Below are 22,051 nucleotides of genomic sequence, written 5' to 3' on the forward strand. Positions count from 1 at the left end.
CTAGTCTCAACTTGGTCCCTATACCCTCGTAATCGTCGCCACAGAGAGCCTTTCACCTACCACAAGGCCCATAGTACGCCCCAGTGCAATCGTCCTTACCACGCTGTCGTCAGTTGTAGCAGAAAGTTGGGATGTCTGTCGGGCGTTGGGTATACACCATGGAAGTAAGAACAGCGTGAATAACGGACAAGACGCTGATAGCACAGCCGCCTTCCACAGACTAGAGAAAGGCCATAAACAACTGAGGATTATCGACAAACCGCTCACTTGCTGAACTGATGCTCTTCGTTGACCGCTCCTACTGGGCGAACATTAAGCTCGTGCAAGACGAACGCCCCGATGTACTTAGCCTGATAAGCTCCACTGATACCATTCTACATAAGCCAGCACTATACCATAGTATGGCCAGCACTAGCACAGCCTGCTAGGAGGGCGAACATGGTAGACTCCATGCCTTGGGGGCAGAGTTTCGAAGTGAGGATGAGCGTAGGCATCCACATCCACTGTCGGGTGACCTAAGGGGCCCCTATGGAAGAACAAGGGGAGACGAGGTACAGCCTACCTCAAGCATTGAGGTACCTCCCAGGACGAACACCTTGTCCGATATCCCTATGGCGAGGTTCCATCGAAGGAATACGAAAGTCTGTAGAAAAAAGCAGATTAGTCAAATAATGGGAAGAAATAGCGCGCGCCCAAAGGTGTTCACCTGCAACAAGGCCACAGTGACATGGAGGGCGTTGGCCAGAATGAGGAGGTTCCTGAAGGTCCATTCACGCATATACTGCCAGTAGATAAGGACACCGAAAATCGAGAAAGCATTCGAGACAACTCCAAGGACCTATCAAGGCCAGCGCTACAACAAGCCACAGCAGCTCTCCCTACAGTAGTGTAGTAGATTGGGGTAAAGTTGGGACCGCCAGGGAACTGCTCGGGAGTATCGGTGAAGAAGTAGAACGCCCCACCCTCTATGGACACGGCCAACGAGGCCTGAAATCAACACCAGTCACGAGGCCAGCACAGTGTAGGCCCACTGACTTGAACTATAGAGAAGACCGTGAACTTGGCGATAACTGGTGTCAGAACTACCCCAAAAAGGACCACCAATACCACCGTCAAGAGGCACCCAGTGTAAGCAGCCGTCCGGACGTGGCCCCTGAGCCCAAGATGAGGTCCATGGACCCGACAGAAAACAACCTACTCCTGGAAGCCTATACCGTTGATAACAGTAGTGCAAGCCAGCATGATGCAGGCAAGCATGACTAACTCTGAGTAACCCTGTCGCCTCAGCGCAGCGTAGCTCTCAGAAACCTCCTCCCTCCCTATAGAAAGGCCTCCTCCACACGATAGAGGTAATTTCACGGCTGCCTACCAACTTTTCGCTCGCCCAGAAAATTGAACAAGACGAGTGGTATGAATAATGCTGCAGGAAGCAGGCAGGGGAAGAAGGGTGCATGAGGACCATACCTACATCACTGTACACAGTAGCCTGTCAGTCGAAGGGCTCACTTGGTGATGATGGTCCCCACAGTAGCAGCAGCAATGACTTCAAAGGTGTTCTTACCGAGCAACACGAACGTTATCAGCCTGGGGGAGCTGCCACCATCAGACTGATTTCGCATTAGGTCCGAGTATCTGAGCATAGTAGTATCATAGGCCTCCCTGCATACCACACCAACCTCGCTTCTGTCAGTAGGTTCTGGACAGTGACAAAGACCGTACAAGTGAACATAGCAAACACAACCTACGAGGACCATCTCAGTAGTGCTCCTCATAGTGACCGTACTGATGATAGAGACAGCCTCCTTTCGAGTAGAGGAAGGTACTCCCCACTCGCATCCGTGACCGGGTTGGCACATAGGAGAAGGAAGGCCCCAATCCCCAGTACGGCCGATAGAAGGATATACGGCTGCTTATGGTAGCCAAGGACAGGACACATGTCCGAGAGGACACCGAAACTAAGAGGGAGATGATACCAAGGGCCAACGGACAATTGCCGCCTCACACAGGCTTCATAACCCAAGGCATGAATACCACACCAGAGAGAATTTGCAGCTGTGGTCCGCTTACTCGATAGGACCTAAAGGGCAGTGACAGTAGTGGTAACAGCACACATGCATTGAACCTACCGTAGGAGGTAGTCCATAGTACTGAGCATGTAGTATAGGACCAAGCCTTTGGTAAGGTGTTGGGATACACATATCCACACTAGTATCTTATCCCTGAGGCCATCATAATATACAGTTCACCCTCCTGACCTACCCAAAGTCAACACGAAGCTTTCCAAACCACTCCTTCACCGAATCACCGCTACCACCACCACCACCGACGCTACCACGAGGGATTTTCGAGCTGACCTCCTTCCTAGGCGATGCCTGCCGACTCCTATTTCGTGGCGACGGCCCACCCTAACATCAAGTACACCAACACTTGCGGCTTTCTTCGGCAATGGTCACCTTCCCAGCCGTGGACCTCATCATAAGGCCTATCTCCTCATCAGCGAGAGCGGCGTCAGCTTCCTCACTATACATAGCAAGTGCTCTACAGTTGAACAACTTCGAGGGACATCAAGGAAATCAGGAAATCCCAACTGCTCGGGGCTTCCAGGCAAACATGAAAACTCAATGACCAGTCAGACCTGTACAATGATGAGTTTCAACGGTATTAGTAGTATTAGCAGGATAAAGCAGTAAAAGGTGTCATAATGTTTCACTCGGAGGCATCCTCTACAGCAGTGAAGTACTGTTGGTAGATAGCAAAGATCAACACCAACAAGGCGATTATGTATTTGCCTCTCCTCGAGAACATGGCCGCAAAAAGGTTCTGGAAAGAAAAACATTCAGCACGCATGCACCCCTTCAGAGACTCACTCGAATGAATATGACCAAACGCGCAAACTTCATGATAATCCTGAGGAAAAACTTTATAACCCGACCACTGAGCCATCTCGGTAGTGCCGCCTTGCCGTCCGGACCCGCAGCCTGGGAACCTGGAAAGAACGCCCTTCGTTACTAATGGGAATATGCTCAACGGCAGCGGAGCGAAGTTCCAACTATGTGATAAAACTACCCATACGGTAGACGCCTCAACCAGACCCACAAGGAGTAACATAGGATACTACCTGCAGCCTGTTGGGCTATGAGGTTCTCCAGAACATCATCAGGCATCGAGCTAATCATAGCTTCCATCGACTTCAACATTCGGGGGTCCTTAAATATATCCCCAGGGTGGTCCGGCATCTTAGGAACCTCCTCCCCCGTGCTGCCCTCACCCCCTGCAGCATCGCTCGCTGGTGCTGTCGTTTGGGCAGAAGCCTGACGGACATCACTAGTAGATAGCAAAGGGTGGAAGTAGATTACCTGGGACATGGCATTCATCTGCTCAGGTGACATATTCTTCATCATATCCCCCATGGCCTTCATCATATCCTTATTCCGCATCATTTCCCTCATGGCAGCAGCGTCCTATCACCAACACCATGCAAGAGGCCGACCTCGTCGAGAGACCCCACCTGACTGCTGGCCCCCATCCCCGACATCTTCAGCATACTATCGAACTGCTCATCGGACATGCCAGCCATCATATCGCTCATCTGAGTATGTAGCTCAAGACGAGTACTGCAACAACATACTTGATTCATAACGTCAGGATTCTCCTTCATCATTCGAGTGGCCTCGGCCAATCCCGCTGACCCTGTAGGAGGCATTCGGGGAGCCGTAGAGCTGCTAGATGCTGCTGTGGTTGCAGGAGCAGTGCCAGAGGTCGCGGTCTTCCTCAGCTGGTCGATCTGAGACCAGTGTGGACAAATATGCACATGGTCAACTACACGTGTCGGGGACTATGTAGAAATTTCGATGAAATTTTGTGAAATTCTTATTGGTTATCGAACACCGCCACCCAACTGTGCATATAAACTCCTATAATCAGCGTGGAAAATCCCGAGCTCAGCTAAGGAAAGCGAACATATACTCCAACACTGGCTGAGACAGATAAGGAGAAGGCATACGCTGTAACATACCCTTTCCCTAGTAACAATGTCCCAGGAATCCTCATGTTAGGACCTCCAGCCCAGACTTCCTACCTGCTCCTGCGGTAGGGACCCCACCACGTCCTTCATCCTTTCCACGAACTCAGGGTCCTCACTACGAAGCTTTTCCGCGAACTTACGGGCTGCCGCAGAATTGGCAGGGGCGCTTCCAGTAAGCTGCACGTTGCGCAGCTCGTTCATCTAGAGATGAATAACAGGTAAGGAAGAGTCCCATGGGCCGATCGCGAGCATTGATGACCGTACTACTTCCTCAGGCGTCATGTCCTTCATCACTTTCTGCATCTTCATTACCATCTCTGGGTCCGAGGCAAGCTTAGCAGAGACTTCTCGCTGGAGATCAGCAGACGCATTAGAAGATGACGAAGGAGTGGTAGAGGCCGAGGCAGTGGTCGTCGATGTCGAGGAAGACGACTTTACTGCTTCCTAAGAACGGAACCATCCGACACCGCAAGAGTTTCTAATTGATGTCAGTGATACCCTCACATATACCTACTTCATTGATGACTGACTCCTCCTCTGTTGGTACTACATAGTCGTCGGGGAGACTCTCCTTGAAGGCTTCGAAGTCGGAGACTAACACCTCATCATTCGGTGACAACCGAGCCGCTATCGATAGATCGAGGTAAGCCTTATCGGTCTCCTTCAGTTCTCGATAGGCCACCCCTGATGAGGATGTGAATTTCGTGGCGCAGTGACGCTGGATGCAGTACCTCGCCTGTATAGAGCCTTCACCGCCTTAGGGTCCTGCTGCAACACTTGGTCACAGTACTCGCGGCATTCGTCGTACCTAAGCGCTCATTGCAAAGAAGGCTTGACAAGGCAGATGCTACTTCTCCAGCTTCAAACAGCAAAGGGCAGCATTAGAGCAAAGGGCCTTCTGCAGGGCCAAGACGGTGGGGGTGCTGTATGATTTCACGTTATCCAGACCCCTAGTGTATCTGGAACAGTTACGATGGTACGAGGCAGCTAAAATGGTTGATACCAGGAATTGAACCCGAGACCAAACGTGGGACATACAAGTACTCGAACCATTCACCTAACAGGCCTTACTTCTCTAAAGCCTCGCTGTACTTCTGCTCTTTGACCAACGCGTTGCCCTCGGCCTTCAAAGTGTTCGTGGCATTAACGTAGTACCTTCCACAGCCCATCCTATCCCCACCCCACCACTTCCCCGTATTACTGCATCGCATTAGACTGCTGAGCCTGTGCCTGTCCCATGGCATTCCGCATCTCCTCTGGTGACATATTCCGCATTTGTTCCGCTGCCTACATACTACCACGTAACCTCACCCACTATCACTGATCCCTACCTGATCCATCTGTTCTCTAGAGACCCCTCCAGGGGGCATGCCCTGTCCTCCCATCATATTCCGCATCATCTACATAAGACCCCTGAAGGACTCCTCTCCCCTCCCTATCTACATTCGGGTCCATGTTCTTGGCCATCTCGGTCATCTGGGCCATCTGCTCAGGAGACATGTTGGCCATCATGTTTTGAGCGGCCTGCATCATTTCTGGAGTAAACATGGTCGATAGTAGAGGCTCCAAAACTGCCAAACTTCGAAGGTCTGGTGTATTTCCATCAAAATGTGCGAGTCTCGTACAAACGATTATACACGTGCGAAAAATCCATGGACGATTATCGATTCATAATCGTTCGCGATCTAAATGGGTAATTTATCCCGGCCTCGTCACAAGATAGATGACGCTGATATACTGATCCAATTGCATTTTCTGGGGGTGGATGCCGTCATTGTGTAGTGGGCTTGTACTCTCTTCTTATCTATAGTTACGGTCAATGACCTCTTCGGCTGCCCGGTTATGCTGTTATTGCACCTTATTAAGGTAGTAAGTATTCTTGTCTCCTCTTGAGGGTATTGCCAGGACCCGCATCCTTAGGGGCTCTAGTGAGCACCAGGATCGACCTCGAATGCCATGAGAGTATGTGCTCTTCCCGGGTGGTATCAGGCACCCACCAGAAGACTACCTGGCCCGTCGGACGTTTTGAATTTCATACGAAACTCAACAAATTATCTCTAACAGCTCATTCCCTACCACACCTCGGGCTCATCATGGACATCGGCTACAGTTGGACTTCCTATTATTATTGAGATCGTCGTTTGAAGGTTGACTCGATGACCATCCTCCTGCGCACAGCCAAGATTCTTGCATTCACGCACCCTCGAGTTCACAAGTCCTACGGCCTGCTAGGCGTCTCCATAGGCTTCGATATCTATTGCTGTCTGGTTGCTTGCCTAAAGCCAATAATGGTTGCCCACTTAAAGGAGGTCCTCACACAAGGGCAAAGGGTCCTATCTGAGGCCCTATGAGCATGGTATTTTGCTGTTGGGCTAGATGAGGAGGCACTCGCGATGATATAGAGACATTGCCAAGGGCCTATCACTTGGCGGGCCATGCTCGAGTCGAAATCAGCCAGCATAAACCTTCCCATAAACGCATAGTAGAATAGATGTATAATACGCCTATTGCACTATACGTATGGAGATCATAACTTTGAGCCTTTAAAGGCGTGCGTGTGCTATCTAAAGATGAACCCACGGCCTTTGCTCAGTCCCCTTACGGTGTCCCAGTAATTGCTGATATCGTAGCATCATCGATAAACACTTCTTTTATGTTAGTGCTGTGGCTTCTCCTCTCACACAGTCTGTCTGGTCCCTCGTTGTGATACCGTCCTTCCAGTAACTCTGCTGCGCCTTTTTTTCATGTAGGATTCTCATCCACCCGTATAGTCACAGCCTCCTTCTTTGGTTGCAGAGATGGTCTCTTAATGTCTCTTGGAAGAGGTCCTTACACCCGACCTTAGAGGGACGGGCTGTTTGCGGGGGATGAGCCCTTTATTGAGTTGGTTGTGATAGGCCATTACCATACAGGGGTAGTCCCTTCGCATCATATCCCCATACCTCATCAATGCATCCGTCCCCGTCCCTCTGTTATCTACTACTATCAGTATTTCTTTCACAAAAAGCAGCCTGTTGTGTTTGTCCATTGTGATGGACGTCCATTTATTCCTAGTAATAACTTTTGTTAATGAGCAGTCCTACTGTGCCGATGAACCCTCAGCTGGAGCAGATCCTGTCGAGGCCGGAGAACTCTGTGTGTGCCGACTGCAACGCCTCCAGCCCTCGGTGGGCTTCAGTGAATCTAGGTGTCTTCATCTGTAGGTCTCCCTTGTAAGCTCTTCTCACTACTAATTTTCTCAGGCACTAACTGTGCTGGTGTTCACCGTGGGATCGGTACTCACATCACTTTTGTCCAGTCAGCAACAATAGACGAATGGAAGCCTGAATGGGTGGCCTTGGCCGATGCTGTTGGAAATAAAGTTGCGAATGAATATTACGAGTATTTGATTTTACTACCACTCCTCGACCACTTCACAATACCATCCTAAGGTACAACGTGCCGTCGCATATTCATAAGCCGGATGGGAAGATGTTCCCCAACAGTGGGGGTGGCGATAGATTGGATCCCGACGTGGCCCGGCATCTAGAGCGATGGATTCGAAATAAATATGAGCTCAAGCTATTCGCTGACTACTCTGCTAAGGAGCCATGCGTAGGCCAGGAGTTCGTCTCTACTTGTGAATGCACTCCGTTACTTTGGCAGGTAGCGTTCGCAGATGGGGAACTCGTCGGTCCCCTTGGGCTCCCTGGGCCAAGTAATGTCAACCTTACAACGACACCGATCGCTGCTGCAAACGGCTATGTTGCTACGCCCGAGAAGGTATCGAAAAAGAAGAAGCGATCGAAGAAGTATGAGTGGAGCGAGACGACGTCCGAAGGGGCCTCTCGCTTGTCCTGGAAGGAGCAGGCTCATGTCGATGTAGCCCAGTTGGACCCGCGGTATCTTAAACTTGCCCCCTCCCAACAGGGCTGGCAGAACAACTTCTTCATAAGCTCCTGGATAAGTGATGTCTCGAGTGGTCATGACCACAGTCGGGTAACCATTTAATATTCCTATGGAGAGGCCGGGGCCGTAGTTGACTTCATCGTGGAAACATTGTATTTTGTTGTATTCATCAAGCAGTGAGCGTTATATATTCCCTGTTAACATTTCAATTTTATTGCGAACTTCTTGAGAATTTTGTTGTCAATAATAGACATTATCCCATTGTAGTGGATATGGCTGTAGAACTGTTCTACAGCTCTTCTACGGCTGTAGAACTCTACTAGAACACAAGTAGCTTAGAGTCACAGTGGATGAGATTAGATGGTCAAAGGGATAAGCTCTATCAATAAAGACAATTCGAGTAAAGCTCAATTACGCCCTGTAGCCCGTTGTGGAAGTGCTCAGGATAGTATCATCCTCAACTATCATAGGGCTTTCGGAGACTCCTGAGTATGGTCGCCAAATGACCCTAGATCACCTTGACAGAGATGTACATGGACTTCGAAACCAAGTCAGTACTGCGGTATAAACTTAATTCTCCATCAGGAGCTCTTCTGTTCGATTTATGCCGGGGCAAGCAGCCCAATTCACGCATGGGGGTGGCCGACACAGACCCCTCACTGGTGCCCTGCGCTGCCACTTCCATGCCTTTGGGTACAACAGAGAGACAGCGACTGGCAATGGAATAGAGGGATGGTTCCGCGCTCGTGGCTCCGCTCGAGCAGACCTGTCATCGTGGCGAAGCAATGGCCCCAATCCCCCGCTGTATCAGAACGGTCGCAGTTCGAGCCTTCCACCCGCACCGCGGATGGCCACGTTAGTTCTGCCGAGCCCTACTCTCGATTACATAACTGACAGAAGAGCGGCAAAAGCGCGTAGGTCCTTGTCGACTCTTTTAAAATCCGATCTAGAATTGCTGGCAGGTGGGGGCTACTATGAAGACTTTGCCACAAGACGTGCTAAGTGGTTGTGTGACATGTTCGATTGATGTGATCCGAATTTGGATGTCATATTCGATCCCTATCGTGTTGCGTGCATGAATATGCTCCTTCGACTAGTCCTACTGCCACTGTGGCAGTGCCACACACTACGAAAACCTATGAATAGAATCACCACTAGGTAGGGCCTTCCGTTATCAATTTTACTGAATAACACAAAAAAGAGTGATTCTAGATACAGCACAGTATGTAGTCAGTACATGACTTCTGAGACCAACCACGTCATGGGGTATCTCGCGTTGCTGTGTTAATCAGCCAAGTCTGTACCTATTCTGCTTACCATAGTCTACGAGATTATCAACATTCTTACGACGCTAGCCGTTTGATATCAGCCTCTACTTCTTCAATACGTCTTAGGATTTTCACAATGCTGGTCGAAATCCGTGCTCTCACACATGATGGCGATTCCTCTGACACCGTCCGCTCGAGCTCCTCCCACGATACCTAATTCCTTACCACTCGCCCACCCAATCAACCGCTATCTCATGTACCTTATCGGCTATTGCGTCCTTCAAAGAGCACTGTAAAGAGGCATTTCTTCTCCGCAGTGATGCCAGCCTTAGTATCTGAGCCTTGAGTATCAGGCATCCCCTCGGAGCAAGTTACTTGAAAGCTCGAGCTTTCGGTCTCCAGCCAATTGTCTCTATTCATGAAGGCGTTCTCCTGACAGGGAGAGGCATCGGGGAGATAGTTGACTCGACCAATCCCTGCCTTCCGATCTACAGCTGCCGTGTCCAAATCCGTAGCCTGTCGTCTGCAGCCCAAGAGGTCCAAAGATGCACCTTGAAACTATACGCATACCTCAACGAGGCCTTCTCTTTCTCCTGCTTCTCACGATTTTCGCAATACCGCTTACACGTGCCACCGTGGGGATCGTCGGTGCTGCTGCTTCGTGATGGGCCTGCAAAACGCCACTCTTTGATATCCGGCCAAGCTGATCTCAACAGATGTGGGTTGAAGAGACATCCTCGGCCTGCCGTCGTTGAGAAGCACTCTCCAGCCGATGGATGATCGAAGGACCCTGTCACTATACACGACATAACGATGGCGCCAGCATCCTCACTTCGGCCAACACTATATCTTTGATCTCTCGGATGCGAGAAGCGTCTGAGAGAGCCCGGAGTTTTCGAGCTGAGCCTCTCGAACCCACCAGTCGCTATAGCCAATTCGGATTTGAGCAAGTCGACGGCTTCGGCCAAAGAGAGATCCATCTTTTCACTGATCACCTGTACGGACCATGGCGCGTCGAAAAGACTCTTCATACTTTATGCAAGCTGCTCTTAGGGACTGTCGGGCCTCTATCTCTCAGCTCGTGCTCGTCGGACAGTCTAATAGTTGCCCATCGTGAATTTCATGAGCAGCTTCCCCCACCGTCTCGACTCGGCAATTTCCTCCCCGATGCCTCCACCATGAGGAGAGGGCGCTGCCTCTAGGCCAATCGGACTGGCAAGCCTCCGTCCCCTAGTAGTTGCATTGCACTCCTCAGCCTTCTCAGGCTGCAGCGCGGATTTAATGCTCGTCTCGTCTGCCCCCATCCCCACTCCATCAGAGACAAGCGCCTGTTGTGTTCCACATTCCGCATGCCTGTTCTGGACGGAGGAGGTGGGGTCTACGAGAAGATTCCGTCTCCCATATCGGGGAGTAGAACCCACTTGAGGGGGGTCGATCGATCACAGCCATGCTGCTAACACCAAATACATGAACCTGACCGCTGGCAAGACGAGCTCGGCCACGGCGGAGATACGCTACCGGCTTCTCCTCATTGCTGTTCACTCTGATAACCTCCCCATAGTCGATCAGATGGCTTCGTGGCGGTTGCTGCGAATGAGCACGTCCGTCCGGATCGAGCATGCTGCCTACCTCTTCCCCGTGTGCCTCAAGACAAGCAGCAGTGACAAGGACGCAGCCGTGGGCACCACAGGCTACTGGAGGGACCTCATCCAGAATGTACTTGCACAACCGCACTGCGTTGCCGATGAGGACAGGCCTGCGAACCACGTCATTGAGCTACGATGATTATGATGGTATGGACCTCGGCAGCCTATACCCGACCGCCCCTGCGATCAGAGGTTCATCAGACTCCGACACACTGTGAAGGACTATTTTGACTTCAACACGAGCGAAAGTCGAGTCAGCCTTCAACGCGTCAAGATAGGCGTCCGCGAAGCGGAGGGCGTCTGGAGATATACACCATGTTGCAGACGAAATCAGTTCCCCAGCAAACTCACCGACGGCATGCTGAGGCCAGCCAGAGAAGAGAGCACACATATGCTGGTTGGCGTGGACCAGTTGAGGACGTCCTCGGGATCTCTCGTCTGACGGTAGCAGCATCTTCTCAAATTGAATCTACCCTGCCTCATGTGCCTAGCCGTATCGCACACGACCCATACGCAAGCATTAGAGAAGACCTTTAGATCTTCCTGGGTCCGAATCAGTCGGGTCGACTTCATCATAACGATGCTTGCCCCTCCCAGGTCCCGGCTGAAGGCACCATACCCACTCCCCCATAGTAGCAGTAGCGATGCCATACAGATCAACAGCAGTCTCTAGGCCGACTCTGTGTGGGCTCAACACCCCAGCCTCGTCAATGCACCCCAGATACCTAGGAGGCTTCATGATGTGTGTAAGAGACGACCCTACTTCTCGGCAAGCCCATCGCCCAAGAGAAACTTGAAGACAGCCGCATCGTGAGAAGTCTTCTGAGCGCGTTCGGTCTTCAACTTGACCTGATACGGTTCCGATTCTTCCCGGAATCTTCAGTTCCAGTCGGAAAACGGTCCACGCCTCGGCCCAGCCGCTAACGTGGTGCACGTTTACCTGAGTTTCTATTCTGGCCAGGACTTCTTCCTTCACAAACGGCTTTGTGAGATAGTCGTTGCAACTACAACAGACGGGCAAAAGGTCACATTGAAATTCGGCGTGAATGCTCTCACGTGAATCCGAGACCTCTGACGACGTCCTCCGTAGTGGACTTGGCACTGATCATTATAATGGGGAGCTGCGGTGGAAAGTCTTCCCGGAGTTTTCGAGCTACTTCGTATCTAACCTTGGGGCTCCCAAGATTCCCCAGCTCGACCTGCCTCACCCGCTCATACCGGGCATCATCGCGTCGAGAAGGATGAGGTCGGGCGCGTCGTTGTTCGCCAAATATCTGGCAGTATTCATCATTACTCGAGTATTTTCAGTATTCCTCATTACTCGAGACACTCAAAGCCGTCCATAGCCTCATCTACTCTATAGCCGGCCGCGGAGAGAAGCGAGTCTGCTATAGTAGGATCATGGGTTTACAATGTGCCGTGCTCACGTATGATCATCTGATTCACAGGGTCATCGTCTACGCTTAGTATGACAGGATCTTTCAGGCCGACTCCACCGTCCGTGTTGGGGGCTCCGCCAAGATCACTTAACATTGAAGCTCTAGTAAATGATATACACGGCGCTCCTCCACCCCCCCCCTTGGCAGGACTCGGCAATTATAGATTTTCTCTGTGAATTTTATGCGATTATTTCAGTCGAACCGGCTAGGCTATTGCTTGCGCCATATGAGAATACATCGTTTTCAGTGCGATGACGTAGGTGTTCAATCATTGACAATTCAATACGGTGCACTAGAATAACTCATATCACAACACCTGGACCGTGAACCAACCCAGCAAGAGAGCATGCCTAGAACCGTCATCACCGCAACCTCACCAGCCTTCTCACTCAGACCTTATATTTCTTTCCAACCCTTGCGGCCCAGGAAGTGTTCCAGTAGATGCCGGAACGATCTCCCCTCGCGGCTCCCTTAACAGCCTAAGGATTTGAGGCAAGTGGCTTTGGAAAGGTTTGGAGCTGGCGCGGTTAAGGACAAGAGGCAGGACGAACTCGTGGCTGTGCTGCAAGGCTGCGAGTGTTTCGGCTCCCAGAAGACCTTGCTAGAGGAGATCATGTCAGATTTGAAGAGAAATTCCACCCAAAATTGGCCCCAGTGTAAACTGCATATAAAAGATATCCAACTCAACAGGCTCCTCAGCTGGCATGACACCTCAACCCCCTTGCTGCCTTTTCTTCCGAGCTGGTAGTACCAGCCTGGTACTTGGGAGCCACGGAGGATCCAGCCTGAAGCCCACCCGTCCGGCCCGTCGAAGAAAGCCCTGCACTCGTCTGTGAACAGGACGGACGAGAATTCTCTCTTTGTGTTATTCTCGGCCCATTCATATCTTGTCTTCTAGTGCCGGGCCGTCAAAACAGGCTTGGCAATAGCCTTCTTCACCCCTCCCAGCTGGTTTATAACCCTATTACGCGAAGTTTTGGGCTTCATGGTAACTCCAGCGCCCTCAAAGATCTCCTGCCTCTCGCGAGGTTACAGACTTTTTCGTGGGTCCGGATGGGCCCAAGGGAACCTTCGTGGGATTTTCGACGTATTCCTTGATAGTCCGGTGGCTTCAAGGCCTTCGATATTTCGAGTGTTGTCTTGCCTGCTGCGAGCGTCTTTACTAGCTCTGAACGTTCCGAGTCGGATAGCTGTTTGCCGCGACTCATGTTCAAACGTAATAACTAAGTTGCATAACGGTCTGGGTCGGCTGCGCAGGCAAAGAAGATCTTGCTCGCCCAAATAATCGAATTGGTTGACGAAACGGTCATGATATGACAAAGTTTATTCTCAATTGTTACCATCATGCTATATCCCAAGTTTCATGTTCTAAATGGTAAAATGCTAAATCTAAAAAAGTTATACCAAAAAAACCAATTTGCATAACGGTTCGGTTCACAGTGCGAACTTCGCACTGTATGTCCAGGTCTCCACGCTGTAGATGCATTGTCAAGCTTGGCGTTCCTGCCCATAACCCCTCCTTGAACCCCCAAGGCTGCCCTCCTTGAAGGAGGCTCCTTCTCTAGCTGTATACACTATACAGAATCAGGCGTGCAGTACTGACATCTCATATCGCACACATCGGTGAGAGAGAGTCGTTGATACGTAGGTAGTCATCGGCCGAGATCGGCACTAATTTCCTTCTCCTGAGTCAGGGACTCTGACCACTGACCCCGTAAAGCTCCAGCAGAGGCTTCCTTGGACGACATTCTATTGACATCATAAGCTGTGCAGGCAACAGAGCAATAGGACCAGTTCAAATACAGCACGCCAACGCAATCTCAGTGGAAAGGAGGAAGCTCGCCCAATGCACCAGAGATTATTATAGATGCGCAAAGCGAGTGATAGCAATATTAGTCAGTGAGTGAAAAGTTGGGCGATGAGGTCATCACGCGGCAAAGTTGGGGTCGTGAGGTTCCTCATCCACTGGAAGCTCGGCGAAGGCCAGTAGAAGATCATCTCGGACCGCCAATGCTACTAGAGGCTCTGAGGACCGCACCTGGCGAGTTAGACATGAATTATAAACAACTTATAGATGAGATGACACTACCGCAACTCTGGCTTTCCCTGCATGCTGAGGACCCGTACCGACTTCAATCCGGACGAGTACCTGAGGGGCACTAGTTGAGAAAAGTGTAAATCCACCATAGTTGCTACCGTAGCATTAGGAAGAGTAAAACACTGTATTCCTTCTGGGCTGTCTGCCGGGAACTTACCGCATAAAACAAGATTATTAGGGTTGGAATCGAGCTGTGAGTGAAGCTTGAGAACCTACTCGAAACCACTGTGGGAAAATATTGCGCATCTGTTCGTAAAGACTCTGGGGAAATTCTCATAGGGTTCTGTATACTTCTACCCGGATTTGTTTTTTAACTCCTATGATTAGTGAATAAACTCCTAGACTAAACTGAGGAAAGCGTACATATACTCCAATACTAAACGCCAGTGTAAACTGCCCGTACTACCCCTCCCAAAGTCGCTGCTCGGGCGAGCGCTAAAAGACTGTCCCGGCAGTCGTACGAGGTTGTTATACTCACTACAGCGGACTGCTCAGATAAATGGTATCTGATACCATAAGGGCATTAGAGGAGGTAACGAGGAGGAAGAGGAGAGGGCCCTACATATGATGTCGCCACATGCTGAAGAAATCACCAGCATTTGGTATGTCCACGGGGGCCATGAATTTCGACAGGAGAATGGGAAGCCGCAATGACAGTGTTCGAGGCGTATTATCGAACAATAGGAATCGCATCTGGAAGAATAGATCGCCATAGTCGATGTAGTGATGACAGTAGCCCTAGCAAATTCACTATCACTCCCTAGGGAAATATGCACATGGTCAACCACATGTGTTGGTGGCGATATGAAAACTCGGTTGAAATTCTGGGAAATCGCCGCTGATTCTTGTATATTTCTACCCGAATTCGTACGTAAAATCCTATAGTTGGTGAGGAAACTCCTTAATTTAGTTGAGGGAACCAGAGATATATTCCAACACTGCTCCGCCCCATAGTACACTCATCATCGGGATCTGCTGAGTCGGCTTAGTACACACTGCCTTCACTGTCAACCGTATCTGCCAGTACTACTATTACAACACTCCCATGACCACCTAAGCTCACCTGCTGCTTAGCCCTGATAGCTGTGGGGACCGCCTCTGTCGGCGTTAGGGTTATATCGTCGCCCGATATCAACTCAACGGTAAAGCCGTCGAGAGCTCCCGAGCCTAACATACTCGCCTACGACGATCGATACATTTACCCCTGCACTACTCTTATTGCCGAAGTATATACTAACCTGACCTTCTCCCATGCCGCAGGTGTAGGATGATTGAAGACCGATCTAAAGAGGAGACCACATCATCTCGAGGTCACAGTACTAGACCCAGCACTTGAAGTATCTCATCTTCATATAGTACTCCCTCCTGAGCGCCTATAAGTGCTCGGAACCGTTCCACAGTGGCTGGCGTCCCAACGTTGTGTGGCAGGAGGGCGCCACCACTAACACCTGCTGACCCCAAGTTGGTCGTCTTCATTGGAGAGCCAGCCGTACCTAGATAGCCACAATAGAGAGCCCAAGAGGTAGTCGGAGTACCCAATGGTGCCGATGTAAAGGCAGTAGTAGCTGTGGTGAGAGGTCTTATAAACCCATCAGTTTGTGGAGCGACCATATCCTCCAAACTGGACGCCATAGCTGCTGGTGTCCTTGATGACGTTGGTGGTACTCGGGCATCACCGAAGTAACTGCCGAGGACTATGCCCTCCCAACCCCTTCCCTTTCCTCCCGTTATAACCTCTCATTCATGCGTCCAAAGTTGTTATCAGCAGCCCTAGCCCTTGCCGCTACCTCCTGCTCAGAGCCCTCAAAGAGCTTCTTCAACTGAGCATTCTCCCGTTGCAATGCCTGACAACTACTCCACAGGCGGACGATCATACCTGTTGGAGTTACCTCATTGGTCGCCGCCATCTCCGCTAACCTCCGCGAGTCCTCAGCTATCTGGTCATCCCTCGTGTTAAGCTCATCCTGGAGCTTCGAGGCACGGGTGGACTCCTGATAGGAACCAAGTCGACCCATACAGACACCCCCGGCGAAGAACCTCAGACCCTTTCCCGTCTTATCACTTTCATCCACATGTCCTTTGCATTACTCAAGTCCGTCGTCAACCCCTTGTTCTGGCTCTTCAGACTGTTCACTTGTCCCTAACATGAATACCACCGTAAAGATCAAAGCCAACGATGCAGGGACTACCTCAAGCTTAGCTACTTGACTCATGGTCTCATCTAGTTGGTTCCTAGCGTCTGATAACTGGCTTAGAGACGACTGATGTGCCGCCACTGAGATGGGGTGCGCGCGATACGGTCAGGGTTGGATTGAAATCCGCTTCGCTTTACCCGAGTCAGACAACTGCTTTTTGAGTTCCTCAATCTCAGCCTTAGCATCACTGAGTTCGATAGCTGCCAGATGCCGCTCTACTGCCAACTGCTCCGCAGCCGACGACTCGCCACCCACGTTCTCTACCACGGTGATATGCTCTCGACTGCCCAGTCCCCTCTAGTACCGTTATCACCACCCTGAGGCTCCACTACAGGTGTCTTGGAAGAGCCTGCTGGCAGGTCCTCGAGCTGAGCCTTGTCAGCAAATATACCGAACATGCCGTTATCTGTGATGAAGGCCAGTCGCCCGATGAGTCCATCGATGTAGATTTACTACGAATTGGAGCATCAGGTCTCGTCAGCTGCTCCTTCAGTGCCTCTAGCAATCTACATAAGAGTAATCACCTCCGGTTGGTCGGAGTAATCGACGCTTACTCCTTTGAATCTGTCTGATCATCCCCCAAGATGTCAAAATCTATGTATATGCAGTCCCCAGCCCCCTCGTTACCCGGAGCGCCGCCTGCAGCAGCGTTCGAAGCGTTACCATCTGGTATCCCGGAAACAGACACCACTCCGGGGACGCTACTAGCAGCCATTACAATGAAAAACTTCTAAGGCAACATGTCGTCATGTCCGTCCTGGTCGTTGTAATAGTAAAATTGTTAGTAACACCGTCAGACCGTATAGTGTTCCTAGTCTGATTAAGCCGCCGTATGCTTCGGAAACAGCAGCAACAATTTGGGTTGGGAAAATCCTTCCTAGAGTAAACACAACACTGCTGATGATGTACTAATTAGAGCGTAAACGAGCTTAGACTGTGTACGGACTAGTCATGCGGGGTTTTCGACTTGATCATCAGTATCCATGCCCCTTCCCTCTGATCAGCGGATTTTTCAGACTGTTTCTACTCCGAAATATCGATTATTATGGCCAGCGCACTTTCATCGCGAGACTGCTAAGAACAACACCATCATCCCGTCGAAGGATAATAAAACTGCCCACCTGACATGGGCCATGACCCATGACCGACATGAAGGCTTATCAAACTCGGAGACAATTGGAGTTGGTCTCGCAACGTGCATCAAAGCCGGGATGGACAACAGGTGGCAGCTTATGAGAAGATAGTCGGCATGGTAGTTCATGATGGTGTCTGCTGCGAGGCCTTCTGAGAGCTATTCTACCCGTCATCGACCAACGCTGTGGTGGTAACGTTGCTGATGCCAAGTACCCTACTGATCTAGACTACACTGAGCTCCTCGATACTCCAATTGACCCTTCTCGAGAATACGTCATCTTTACTAGAGCAAGGACGGGTCGCAGTGTGCGTGGACTCAGACTTCCATCTTCTTGTACTAAACAGAGAGGTCGAGAGAATCTTAACTGAGGCAGTACAAGCCTTGGGTGGAGGCCTGGCTGGTATTTACTATCCACTTGTTGGGTGTAGTAGCTATTATGAGAAGCCAGGGAGAGTTATAGTAGCAGCAAAGCGTGAAGATCACTCACTCTTCCAAAAGCCTGAGTACACTCTCTTACTGTCACCTGGTATGGGCCTACCCTAATTGTCAACGATCAGAAGAACTTCCTAGTTGTAGTGAATGAAGAAGACCATATCATATGCAGAGGAATGCCGATACTAAGCCCTATTCACTCGATTCTGCGATGCCATCAACCACGTGCAGGAGGTTGGTAAGCAACAAAGCTAAGACTTCATGCATAATGATCATCTCGGTAACAGCCTTGGAAGGTCCCACTACTCTCAGCTATGCCTGACTTCAACAATATTCGTTGACCGTTGCATCCGCAAGCTCGTGATGGTGCCTGAATTGACATCGCTACTGTTGGGGGGCATCTCCAATAGTGATTAAATTCCGAGATCGAGCTCGTGTGTATGTCGGTTTAAAGTAGTCCAGTGTCGTCGGCGGCATGGCTACATAGGCTAGCTACTTGATAAGCTCTCTGTTGCGTTATCAACTTAGTCGTCACAACGAGGTGGAGGAGCAATCTAGACCACACGATGCGGAGTACACGAGCTTCATCTCCAGGACTCGACATTCCAGAGCCCCAAGAGATCCTAAATGGACATCTTTATCAGTGAACTTCCAACTATCAAGACGCCTATCAAAAGTAATGATGAACAACAACTGTTGTAATTGTCTGCTTTTCGTCGGCGATGAACCAGTCGGTCGAGACGGTGGCTATATCCATTTGTCATCCTTCTCCACTGCAACAACACAACACTTGCTACCTCAAGAAAAGTCACAACTGTATCCCGCCCCTGAGAGCAGGGCAGGATCGAAGAGTATTGTATGCACTATACGTTTGGCAAACATATCGGCAAGTACTCCCCCTGGGGGAGCCCCCCATTGAATAGGGTACCTATAAGAAGCGATTGAAGCCATCCACATCGATCACACCCATATTCGACCAACAGCCATCATAGCTGGTACAGCATCCTGAGTCATCAGCGGTAACTCCATCCCTTCCTCTGTGTCCACTTCTGACTCTTCCTCTGGCGGTCGTGGTGATGGACAGAGACTCCACACTTCAGTTCCTCCACAACTCTGTTGCCAGTGTTCAGGAAGATGTCATTAGCCATGATCTTATCATAAGATTCTTATGCCGCCTTAAAAATGGGCAGTGTACACGGCACTGATAAGTGAGTGATGATAGTAGAGGGAGACGACTCACTCAGCTCGTTTCCTGGGACTGAACGACTTCAACCTCGGTCGCCTTTCCAGCGGTCACGTCGACCCTTGATAGTTCTGACGAGTCTTGCGCATGCGTGCAAAGATTATCACTACTTCTACCCGCAGTGTTCGCGATGAGCACGTCAATGGAAGTGTCCTCCGGTGGTTTCGATGACAAAAGAGCGACGTCTTCCGGGTCCAGCTTAGCCCGGTCCGAGCCCGATAACAGCTTGCACCCAGCCTACCTGACCACGACAAGCTCCGGGTTGACGCCGCTACTCCTAAGCCTACATAGTAGGGTCGATGAGATCGATGAAGCCCAGCCTGGCAGCCTCGTCTACAATCAACGACACGGGGTCCAGGGCCCGCAGGGTGCTGCCAGAGAGACCGCCGTTGGGCCATGAACTATACCCTGGTCTTCGAAAAGAAATATCCCTATTGCCAACGCCATTACGATACCACTCCTCCTTCACTTACCTCCATCGGTACCATCTTGAGGCTGGTGTCCGGGACAGGTGTATCCACATTAAATTGATAGTCTACCGCTAGGGTCTGCAATGGAGTCGATGGGCAGCTACGCACCCTAGTGCCCCTACAGCTTGTATCGTGCTGGCATTTCGGAGAGTACCCAGCTTATTAAGGGCGTCCTTATCCAGAGTCCTTAACTTCTCATTACGCAGTTCAGCATTAGCCCGGGCAGCCACTTGCCTATACGGACCCTGACCCCACAGGATGCCCACCTATTCCACTCCCGAATCTGATGGCGATTGCGGTGAGTCGAATGGCGGCCCTTCTCCCCGCTATGGGCCGAGCTGGCCCCAGAGGACATCAGAAGATAAGGGGCAGCTCAACTCTATAGAAATTGACGTTGCACTGTGAGCTGACCAACGCAATACCACCAAAGTCTTCAAGTCGACACTCTTTATTACTATACATTTCGAGTCATGCCTTAGGAGTAAGTGGAGGCAGCCTAGGTACCTCAGAGGTAACCTCTTGCTGCGCCAACTCCGCAGTATAATCCTGAGAGGGCCCTGAATGGAGCCGACCAGTACTATCACCTGGAAGCTCTTGCCGGACTCCACAGCAGTTAAGAACTGGACCTTGCCAGGTATCTTCGGGAGTTCAGTATAATCACTACGGAATTCCACCTACAGGCACCAGGTGAACACCCGACCCGACCCGGCCGCCCTACCGGAGCAGTATAAAGACTATCCGCCTGCACTGTTGGGCCAGGACGTGACACGTGCGTTTTCATAACCTAGTCGATTGTGAAGCACCAGAGATCCCGAGGGTGAGCCCTCACCCTGAACCCAGGCCCCTTGTAGGTCATCTTGGCTATTCTCTTTTGCATTCGAACCTCCTTATCTACTTTATCGTAGCGCACTGAGCTAGTCAGCGAGCGGAAGTTAGTCGCAGCTCGAGAGTTCAACAATGCGATCTGTGGAAAACTCCTTTCTTGGCGGCAGACGAGACCTACTACCTGCCGACTCGTTTTAAAGGGCCCCTGGATGGCCTGTTGGCGGCCTACATTCGCTGTAGCAGTAGAAAGCAGGAACTTTTCATATGCCTGTATACCATAGCAAGGTAGAGCCTCTCTAGCCACGACGAAGCCTACCGAGTCTGGAGTTACGTCGCCCTGTGGGGCCTGCTTGGGTTGGACCTGAAGACGTCGATGGGAGCAGTGGAGAGGACGGCGTCATACTCTGGCCCGCCGCGATACGGACTTCTCGAAAGCCCTAGGTCTTCGTATACTCTTCACTACCTTGAACTTGGCGTACTTTCTAATCTGTGCTTCGACCGGCTGGAGGAGCAATAGTACTCGCAGTAGTAGCAGGTAGCTCTCCTACCTCCCCTAACACATGTGGTTGGGACTTCGCATAGGGAGAGTTGTAGACTCCAGGGCACTGAAGAGATTCCCAACAATCAGTTCGAAGCTCTATTATGAATAGAAATACGGATATAGTAGACACTAGGTGACCACATTCCGAAAGAGTCTTCTGAATTGCCAGCTCCTGAGCTCGCGCCGATTCCTGCATGACAGTAACTATACTACTCAGGGGTGTGCGCGAGTACCTCTAGCTGTTCTTTCAGATGAGCATCCGCTACCTCTTGTAGATATGTACGCGAGCGCTCTCCCCGTTCCACAACCTCCAAAAGATATCTAAAGATTCTTCCCCCTAACCCTAGGGCGCACAAGGCTGCTAACCTCTTCATTGCATAGAAGTCGTGCAGGTACCGCCTCGACCAGAAGCCTTTGAACACGCGTTGTATCGACTCGGCTTGAGCGTTGAAGAAAGCCAACTGTTGATCCTTGAGCCTCCGAGCCTGCTCAGCCCACTGCCCCCAACAATGCAGTTGAATACTACCCTCAGCGCCTGCACTTCACATCTCGTCACAAAGCCGCGATAGACACGTTGGATCAACTCAATAGCTCGTCGAACCTAACTACAACTCCACCCAACGCACCCGGAAGAGCTCCCCATTCACGTCTACTATTACCCTTTCGTATCGGAAGCGGCAGAGGGCCCCGCGAAATATCCGTTGGATGTCCGAGGCAGCCCTCATCTCAGCAGCATAGTGGTCTTCGGCCGCTTGTACTCTGTGATAACCTGAGAGAAGAGAGCCAGCTCGACCTCCTATAGTGAGCGATATCAAGACTCGTCCCTGTCCCGGAGAGGAAAGACTGC

The 22,051-nt window shown here is 50.8% G+C and overlaps 11 protein-coding genes across 11 annotated transcripts in view; 1 reads left to right on the forward strand and 10 right to left on the reverse strand.

Moving 5' to 3' along the window:
* Positions 1–52: 52 nt before the first annotated feature.
* On the reverse strand, positions 53–1,257 carry Pmar_PMAR012618 (conserved hypothetical protein; the record flags this gene model as incomplete). The annotated part of the gene is made up of 8 exons (XM_002787794.1): positions 53–56; positions 268–350; positions 396–515; positions 563–643; positions 707–838; positions 883–987; positions 1,036–1,153; positions 1,199–1,257. The coding sequence occupies 8 exons, from the start codon at positions 1,255–1,257 to the stop codon at positions 53–55; spliced, it is 702 nt and encodes a 233-aa protein (XP_002787840.1).
* Positions 1,258–1,502: 245 nt separating this feature from the next.
* Pmar_PMAR012619 (hypothetical protein) lies at positions 1,503–2,528 on the reverse strand (the record flags this gene model as incomplete). The annotated part of the gene is made up of 7 exons (XM_002787795.1): positions 1,503–1,632; positions 1,677–1,741; positions 1,784–1,955; positions 2,003–2,077; positions 2,127–2,219; positions 2,260–2,405; positions 2,454–2,528. The coding sequence occupies 7 exons, from the start codon at positions 2,526–2,528 to the stop codon at positions 1,503–1,505; spliced, it is 756 nt and encodes a 251-aa protein (XP_002787841.1).
* A 178-nt stretch (positions 2,529–2,706) lies between these two features.
* Pmar_PMAR012620 (fk506 binding protein, putative) lies at positions 2,707–5,572 on the reverse strand (the record flags this gene model as incomplete). Its single annotated transcript, XM_002787796.1, has 15 exons — positions 2,707–2,820; positions 2,868–2,986; positions 3,119–3,311; positions 3,357–3,461; positions 3,509–3,589; positions 3,629–3,784; positions 4,079–4,225; positions 4,292–4,468; positions 4,539–4,708; positions 4,756–4,832; positions 4,876–4,983; positions 5,096–5,179; positions 5,226–5,311; positions 5,356–5,424; positions 5,468–5,572. The coding sequence occupies 15 exons, from the start codon at positions 5,570–5,572 to the stop codon at positions 2,707–2,709; spliced, it is 1,791 nt and encodes a 596-aa protein (XP_002787842.1).
* Positions 5,573–7,093: 1,521 nt separating this feature from the next.
* On the forward strand, positions 7,094–8,014 carry Pmar_PMAR012621 (centaurin/arf, putative; the record flags this gene model as incomplete). The annotated part of the gene is made up of 4 exons (XM_002787797.1): positions 7,094–7,223; positions 7,267–7,405; positions 7,456–7,618; positions 7,670–8,014. 4 exons carry the CDS (start codon positions 7,094–7,096, stop codon positions 8,012–8,014), a joined length of 777 nt encoding a protein of 258 aa, XP_002787843.1.
* Positions 8,015–9,441: 1,427 nt separating this feature from the next.
* On the reverse strand, positions 9,442–11,935 carry Pmar_PMAR012622 (hypothetical protein; the record flags this gene model as incomplete). Its single annotated transcript, XM_002787798.1, has 12 exons — positions 9,442–9,703; positions 9,751–9,850; positions 10,013–10,175; positions 10,648–10,767; positions 10,810–10,936; positions 10,997–11,126; positions 11,178–11,264; positions 11,300–11,369; positions 11,446–11,551; positions 11,590–11,675; positions 11,767–11,830; positions 11,883–11,935. The coding sequence occupies 12 exons, from the start codon at positions 11,933–11,935 to the stop codon at positions 9,442–9,444; spliced, it is 1,368 nt and encodes a 455-aa protein (XP_002787844.1).
* Positions 11,936–12,143: 208 nt separating this feature from the next.
* On the reverse strand, positions 12,144–12,359 carry Pmar_PMAR012623 (hypothetical protein; the record flags this gene model as incomplete). Its single annotated transcript, XM_002787799.1, has 2 exons — positions 12,144–12,211; positions 12,254–12,359. 2 exons carry the CDS (start codon positions 12,357–12,359, stop codon positions 12,144–12,146), a joined length of 174 nt encoding a protein of 57 aa, XP_002787845.1.
* Positions 12,360–14,192: 1,833 nt separating this feature from the next.
* Pmar_PMAR012624 (hypothetical protein) lies at positions 14,193–14,984 on the reverse strand (the record flags this gene model as incomplete). The annotated part of the gene is made up of 5 exons (XM_002787800.1): positions 14,193–14,303; positions 14,355–14,414; positions 14,462–14,575; positions 14,770–14,869; positions 14,926–14,984. 5 exons carry the CDS (start codon positions 14,982–14,984, stop codon positions 14,193–14,195), a joined length of 444 nt encoding a protein of 147 aa, XP_002787846.1.
* Positions 14,985–15,269: 285 nt separating this feature from the next.
* Positions 15,270–16,956, reverse strand: Pmar_PMAR012625 (conserved hypothetical protein; the record flags this gene model as incomplete). The annotated part of the gene is made up of 11 exons (XM_002787801.1): positions 15,270–15,380; positions 15,427–15,530; positions 15,577–15,646; positions 15,696–15,856; positions 15,899–16,047; positions 16,098–16,207; positions 16,253–16,354; positions 16,426–16,503; positions 16,553–16,638; positions 16,696–16,818; positions 16,863–16,956. 11 exons carry the CDS (start codon positions 16,954–16,956, stop codon positions 15,270–15,272), a joined length of 1,188 nt encoding a protein of 395 aa, XP_002787847.1.
* Positions 16,957–17,914: 958 nt separating this feature from the next.
* On the reverse strand, positions 17,915–19,273 carry Pmar_PMAR012626 (hypothetical protein; the record flags this gene model as incomplete). The annotated part of the gene is made up of 4 exons (XM_002787802.1): positions 17,915–18,057; positions 18,432–18,495; positions 18,622–18,748; positions 19,173–19,273. The coding sequence occupies 4 exons, from the start codon at positions 19,271–19,273 to the stop codon at positions 17,915–17,917; spliced, it is 435 nt and encodes a 144-aa protein (XP_002787848.1).
* Positions 19,274–19,567: 294 nt separating this feature from the next.
* On the reverse strand, positions 19,568–20,193 carry Pmar_PMAR012627 (hypothetical protein; the record flags this gene model as incomplete). Its single annotated transcript, XM_002787803.1, has 5 exons — positions 19,568–19,609; positions 19,656–19,739; positions 19,842–19,916; positions 19,961–20,072; positions 20,105–20,193. 5 exons carry the CDS (start codon positions 20,191–20,193, stop codon positions 19,568–19,570), a joined length of 402 nt encoding a protein of 133 aa, XP_002787849.1.
* Positions 20,194–20,306: 113 nt separating this feature from the next.
* Pmar_PMAR012628 (conserved hypothetical protein) overlaps positions 20,307–22,051 on the reverse strand; it is a gene marked incomplete at both ends in the record, with an annotated part of 2,197 nt that continues 452 nt past the window's right edge. Inside the window, 11 exons of the mRNA XM_002787804.1 lie at positions 20,307–20,384; positions 20,423–20,512; positions 20,557–20,622; positions 20,668–20,802; positions 20,845–21,024; positions 21,212–21,268; positions 21,320–21,394; positions 21,438–21,525; positions 21,571–21,701; positions 21,731–21,805; positions 21,864–21,973. Coding sequence (XP_002787850.1) covers positions 20,307–20,384; positions 20,423–20,512; positions 20,557–20,622; positions 20,668–20,802; positions 20,845–21,024; positions 21,212–21,268; positions 21,320–21,394; positions 21,438–21,525; positions 21,571–21,701; positions 21,731–21,805; positions 21,864–21,973 — 1,085 coding nt within the window. The remainder of the gene's footprint in view (positions 20,385–20,422; positions 20,513–20,556; positions 20,623–20,667; positions 20,803–20,844; positions 21,025–21,211; positions 21,269–21,319; positions 21,395–21,437; positions 21,526–21,570; positions 21,702–21,730; positions 21,806–21,863; positions 21,974–22,051) is intronic.

The sequence above is a fragment of the Perkinsus marinus genome (genome assembly GCF_000006405.1).
Source record: "Perkinsus marinus ATCC 50983 genomic scaffold scf_1104296929318, whole genome shotgun sequence".
NCBI classification, from domain to species: domain Eukaryota; phylum Perkinsozoa; order Perkinsida; family Perkinsidae; genus Perkinsus; species Perkinsus marinus.